The following is a 5,477-nucleotide window of genomic DNA, read 5'->3' on the forward strand; positions in this document are numbered from 1 at the left end:
CCCTTGGGGGATGGGTGGAAGGGCGGCCAGGTAGGCATCGACCCGTCCACTCCCCACCATGACCTCTGCCTTCGGGGCCACTGGTCAGCAGGCTCCTCCTCCCTGTCCCCTGCTCTCCCCGTAGGTATTTAAGGCCGGAGAGTTGACTGGGACCTGTTGCAGCCACCCCGGTGGTGGTGTCAGACTGCTCAGCAGGGAGACCCCAGGGTCTTCCCCGCTACCCACACCATCCATGGATTTTGTTGCCGGAGCCATCGGAGGTAACAGGGACAGTGGGCCTTGCAGAGATCTGCTGTTCTCCGAGGCTACAAGGAGCAGCTGAGGGGCGCTCTGGCTTGGGAGGTAGCTCCCGGCAGATGTGCGGTTTGAGATGTCACTCTGGAAGTGGCCAGATCCTGGTGTGGGCCAAAAGTGCTAGGGCAGCAACACAGAGCTGGGGGGGGGCTCGGCTGAGGAGGCTGAAGGGCAGGTCGGTGAGGGCAACTACTGGGGGTGCAGAGGGTGGTCTCTCCTTAGCCCAAGTGGAGGGCTGGGAGTGATCGGCATGGAGAGGGATGGCTGAGCCGCGGGAAGGGATGAGGGGCTCCAGGAGAGGGTGGACAGTGAGGGCAGACGACACTGACCGGAAGGGAAGTGGCGGGCAGAGGTGGGGAGGGCCCGGTGAGCTGCAGCCCCGCCCCCAGAGGCGGGCGCCGTCCTGGCCTGGCTAGGCCCGGGGACTCTTCACTTCTGAGAAGAGGGCTCGTAGCAGAGCCGGATCCAGATAGCTCTCTGGCCCCGTGGGAAACAGGTGCAGAACAGGAATGCAGCTCCTCCCCGCCACCCACCCTGCAGGTGGCGGCTAGTTTGGGCGAGGCACCCTTGGCCTTGCTTATCACGTGAACAGCAGTGGGCTCCTGGTCGATACTTCTGGAGACAGCCTGGGTGATCTCAGGAGGGGGCGGGCAGCGCTGAGCTGGAAAATACCAGGGCCCTGGGCTCACCGGGGGCTTTCTGAGGTCCTTCTATGCCCGGGCCTGAGGCCAGCTGCTGCCCTGGACGTTAGCCCCCTAAGGAAGAGGCTCAGAGAAGGGGCTTCACTCGCCCAAGACCACAGAGCCAGGAGGGCTCCCGAAGCCCGGCCCGCGTGTTCCATCCGGAGCCCATGGCAGGGCTGGGTGGGACAGGCCCTGGGTTGTGGGGACCGGGTGTGGGCCTTGTCCCGGAGGAGCTCTAGTTCTGGAGCAGGAGACGGCACCTGTGAGACAGTAGCAAAGCCACATGCCAGGGGCTCTAATCCACGTGCTTCCTGGCATGGAGCATGGAGGGAGCCCAGGGTACGGGGTGCGGGGGCTCCGGAGAGGGGGCCGCGCTGCGGCAGGGCGTTGGTGGCTGCGTGGGGGTTCGATGAGGGGTGCGTGAGGGTCAGGGGAGGTAATCCTGCCAGAGTCAGGCAGCCTTCTGCTTCCCTTTCTTGTTCATTCATTCGTTCATTTGTTTACTTTTTCTCACTCATGCGTATGTATTCAGTCCTGGGATACAGAGTCAATCGGGCCCAGCCCTCACATGCCTTGTGGTCCTCGGTGGGCCCCAGCCCTCAAACCCCAGGGCGTGAACCCCCGCCTGTTCACCCCCTGGCTTCCTAGTGGCCTGCTGGAGCTCGGATGTCATGGCCCTGGTGTCAGGAAAGGGGACAGGCACAGGACGGCGGCACAGGGCCCCTTTGCAGGGGGCAGAGGGCCCTGGTCCAGGAAGCTTTGCATCCCACTCTGTCCCATGGAAACTTGGGGTTGCAGGAAGTCCTTCCCAGAGCCCTGGGGTGACTGGGCTCTCCCACCTCCCAGCCTTGGCTTGGTCCGTGCACCCCAACCCCTGGACAAACACTTCACAGCCTAAGGCTTGAGTGGGGAGCCCTGCCTGGCCTGGGGACAGGGCCCAGCAAGTGTCACACCAGAAGTTCTAAAACATGACTGGAGGGCAGGCCGAGGACCTGCCATGGCCTTCAGAACGAGGCACCCGTGGGCCGAGACGCAGGGGAGGAGGCTCGCTAGCAGCCTGCCGGGGCTCACTTTCTCTTTCTGAGCCTGTTTCCTCATCCACGAAACAGAGGTTGACAAGACATGGCGTGGACGAGAAGAGCCGGGGAGGGTCTGCTCTCAGCGGCAGTGGGGTCAGGCTCGCCCTCCCCGGCTGCTCCCGCTGCCCGACTGGTCCCTCTGGTTCCCTTCCAGGCGTCTGTGGCGTTGCTGTGGGCTACCCGTTGGACACAAACCGCCTCCCACCCCAAAGCCCCCGTCCAGTCTTCCGCACCCCCGACCACAGCCCGAAGACCTTTCTAGCATGCTAATCAGACTCAGCTCTCCCCAGGGTCCTCCAGTCTGTCACCCTCTTTCTCAGCCTGGGGCCTTCAGTGTCTCCCCTTAAATGGTGTTCACTATCCCAGCTCCCCACAGTCAGCACGGTGGAGACTGTCAAGGGATTGGCTCTTCCCCTCCCTGGGGCCTGCTGACCTTGCCCTAGGCCTGGAGCCGCCGCTTCCTGAAGCCTGCATCTCCCACAGGTCAGGATCCAGACGGAGCCCAACTACACCGGCATCTGGAACTGCGTCCGGGACACGTACCGCCGAGAGCGAGTAGGCCGGCCGGGTTGGTGGGCGGGGACTGTCGAGGCCTCGGCCCCAGGCTTGCCCCTCACTGACCAGCCAGGCCAGCCATGCGGTGCCGAGCGCCTCGCTGAGCCTCGGTTCTCCCCCCTTCTAAACGGAATCATTGTTCCAACCTCCTCGATTCCTCTGACATCCAGAGCTGGGGGGTCCCATACACAGGAGGTGCTCAGACAGAGGTCCTGCCTCTCAGAGAGGGTCTGGGGGCATCTGGGGCCTTTCCAGGTCAGAGAGCGACTGTGTGTGTGCATTTCTGTCCCCTCCAGGCCGGGCGGCAGCAGTGCTGGGTGGAGTCGTCAGGGTCCCCAGGGTCTAGCTCAGAGACCTGGCCAGAGAAGGGACTCAGGGACATTAACCAAAGTGAACTTGAGACTCAGTGCTGGCCAGGGATGAGCATGCCAGTTCACCGTCCTGTCATCAGAGGGCGGCCCGGGGCGAGCTGGCCCGTCTCTTTAGTCTGGCACCACAACCCCTCGAGTGCCGTGATCCCCATTATGTCACAGCCCAGGAAAATGAGGCCCTAGGCTATGAGCGACTCAGCTGACATCCTGTCCCGCAGCCAGGGAGGCCCTCGGGGAGGAGACCAGGGCCACCCTCCTGGCTAGGCCTCTGACCTGACTCGGGCCCTCGGGTCCTGTCCACCGACCCGCCAGGTATGGGGCTTCTACAGGGGCCTCTCGCTGCCCGTGTGCACGGTGTCCCTGGTGTCGTCCGTGTCTTTCGGCACCTACCACCACTGCCTCGCGCACATCTGCCAGTTCCGGTACGGCAGTGCCGATGCCAAGCCCGCCAGGACTGACATCACGCTCTCGGGATTCGTCTCGGGCCTTGTCCGTGTGAGTGACACCACGGGGGTGTCGGGGGGGGGGCTGGAGGGCCTGAGAGGTCGCGAGCCCAGAGATGGCGGGACTGAGGCTCGGTGAGGGCAGGGACCGGACGGAGGCCGGGGCCCTGTGCGTGAGGGCTCAGCGACTCTCGTTAGCCGAGGGACCTCGAACGTGCGAAGGGGCCCCCTGAGCGTCTGTCTCTGCACCAGTCAGAGGGGAGGTGGTGAAGGTCGGGTGAGGTCACGAGGATCAAGCCGCAGCACGGAGCGTGACGGGGACGCGCACCCGGGAACGGCAGCCAACATCATTAGTGATGCTGTCATATGTCACACGTTGACGTTATTAAGTGTCAGCGTTAGGTGCTTCATTATTCTTACATCAAATACCTACATTAATAAATGACGCATTAATGTGTCATTAACGTATTAATGAGGCGATTAAATACTTTCATGCCTGGAGTCGCAGGCATCTACCTAACACCCGCTCTGTGCCGGGAGCGAGGGCTGCTCAAGGAACCGCTGGCTTTCGCTTTGGTGGGCAGAGCTGGCTGGAGTCCCACACCACCATGGCTGTGGGCCAGCCTGACGCTTCTTGGGGCCCAGGCTCCCCGATGTCACTGTGGGGAACAGGAGGCTTGCAGAAGGCCAGGTCCAGGGTGTGCGGGCCGTGCTGGCGCCTCGCTGACCCTCTCATCTCTGCTCCAGGTGATCCTGACCTCGCCCACGGAGGTGGCCAAGGTCCGCCTGCAGACGCAGTCGCAGATGCAGACGCAGGCGCAGACACAGTGCTGGCGGTCCTCGGCCTCGTGGCCCGTGGCCGTGCCCACCCAGTGCCCTGCGCTTCCTGTGACGCTGGGGGTTGGGCCCAAGTACCGCGGGCCGCTGCACTGCCTGGCCACTGTGACCCGAGAGGAGGGACTGCGAGGCCTCTACAAGGGCAGCTCGGCCCTGCTTTTAAGGGACAGCCACTCCTTTGCCACCTACTTCCTCTCCTACTCCATCCTCTGCGAGTGGTTCGCCCCCACTGGCCAGAGCCAGCCAGGTGAGGAGGGGGTAGGGAATTGGGGCAGCCCAGCCAGCAGGGACCGGGGCTGGGAGAAGGAGTCGTGGATGAGTCAGGCCAGACGGTGCTGCCCGAGCACTCCCGGGGTGGGAACCGAAGTGCCCTTGACACTGAGGGTTAGGACACATGGCCCCGTGTGGCCTTGGACGAGTGAGCCCAGGCCTCCCTTAGGGCTGGGCCCTGCCCTGGGGGCCCCACTCGCTCTCCTCTGGGGCCCCAACCTGCTCTCGGTCCAGGCACTCACGGGTCTCTCTCTGCAGATGTCTCAGGTGTCCTGATGGCTGGAGGCTGTGCGGGGGTCTTGGCCTGGGCCGTGGCCACTCCCATGGACGTGATCAAGTCGCGCCTGCAGGCGGACGGGCAGGGCCGGCAGCTCTACCGGGGCCTCCTGCACTGCGTGGTGGCCAGTGTTCGCGAGGAGGGGCTGAGGGTCCTGTTTAAGGGGCTGGCACTCAACTGCTGCCGCGCCTTCCCCGTCAACATGGTGGTCTTCGTCACCTACGAGGCCGTGCTGAGGCTCACCAGGGCCCTGCTCAAGTAGCTGGTCCCACGCCCCACGGGCTCACCCACCAGCCGCCTCCAGAGGTTGTAGTAGCTGGAGGAGGCAAAAGGGAGGGTCCCCACCGGGAGCCACCCCACGGCCAGTCAGCCAGGGCCTGGGCTTGGCCTGCCCAGCTGCAGACCAGAGAAGGTCAAGAGGCCTATCTGTTACCAGCCCGGGTTGGCCCGAGGGACACCCAGGCCAAGCAGGAGCAGCCTCTCGGATGAGGACATCTGTCACACTGAGTCGTTGGTGCATGTGCTCAGTTGTTCACCAGCTTCCCGGTCACTTCTCCCCGTGTCTTGAGAGCACCCCTGTGTCCCAACCACCGTCCATTTACTCAGCGGTCCGCTTGGCCACCTGCCCCACATCCCCACTCGGCTCCTCACTGCCCTTCAGTGCATCT

At 64.0% G+C, this 5,477-nt stretch overlaps 1 protein-coding gene across 1 annotated transcript; it reads left to right on the plus strand.

Moving 5' to 3' along the window:
* The first annotated feature begins 232 nt into the window (after positions 1–232).
* SLC25A47 (solute carrier family 25 member 47) lies at positions 233–5,166 on the plus strand. Its single transcript, XM_006925661.2, has 6 exons — positions 233–260; positions 2,211–2,238; positions 2,524–2,611; positions 3,295–3,477; positions 4,173–4,509; positions 4,791–5,166. The coding sequence occupies exons 1-6, from the start codon at positions 233–235 to the stop codon at positions 5,069–5,071; spliced, it is 945 nt and encodes a 314-aa protein (XP_006925723.1). The 3' UTR covers positions 5,072–5,166.
* Positions 5,167–5,477: the final 311 nt, after the last annotated feature.

The sequence above is a fragment of the Pteropus alecto genome, unplaced genomic scaffold (assembly GCF_000325575.1).
Source record: "Pteropus alecto unplaced genomic scaffold, ASM32557v1 scaffold8, whole genome shotgun sequence".
Classification (NCBI taxonomy): domain Eukaryota; kingdom Metazoa; phylum Chordata; class Mammalia; order Chiroptera; family Pteropodidae; genus Pteropus; species Pteropus alecto.

Coding starts and splice junctions, on each gene's coding strand:
- SLC25A47 (XM_006925661.2), top strand. CDS start 233: ATGGATTTTGTTGCCGGAGCCATCGGAG. Junction 2,612..3,294: donor ACACGTACCGCCGAGAGCGA/GTAGGCCGGCCG, acceptor CCGACCCGCCAG/GTATGGGGCTTCTACAGGGG. Junction 4,510..4,790: donor CACTGGCCAGAGCCAGCCAG/GTGAGGAGGGGG, acceptor CTCTCTCTGCAG/ATGTCTCAGGTGTCCTGATG.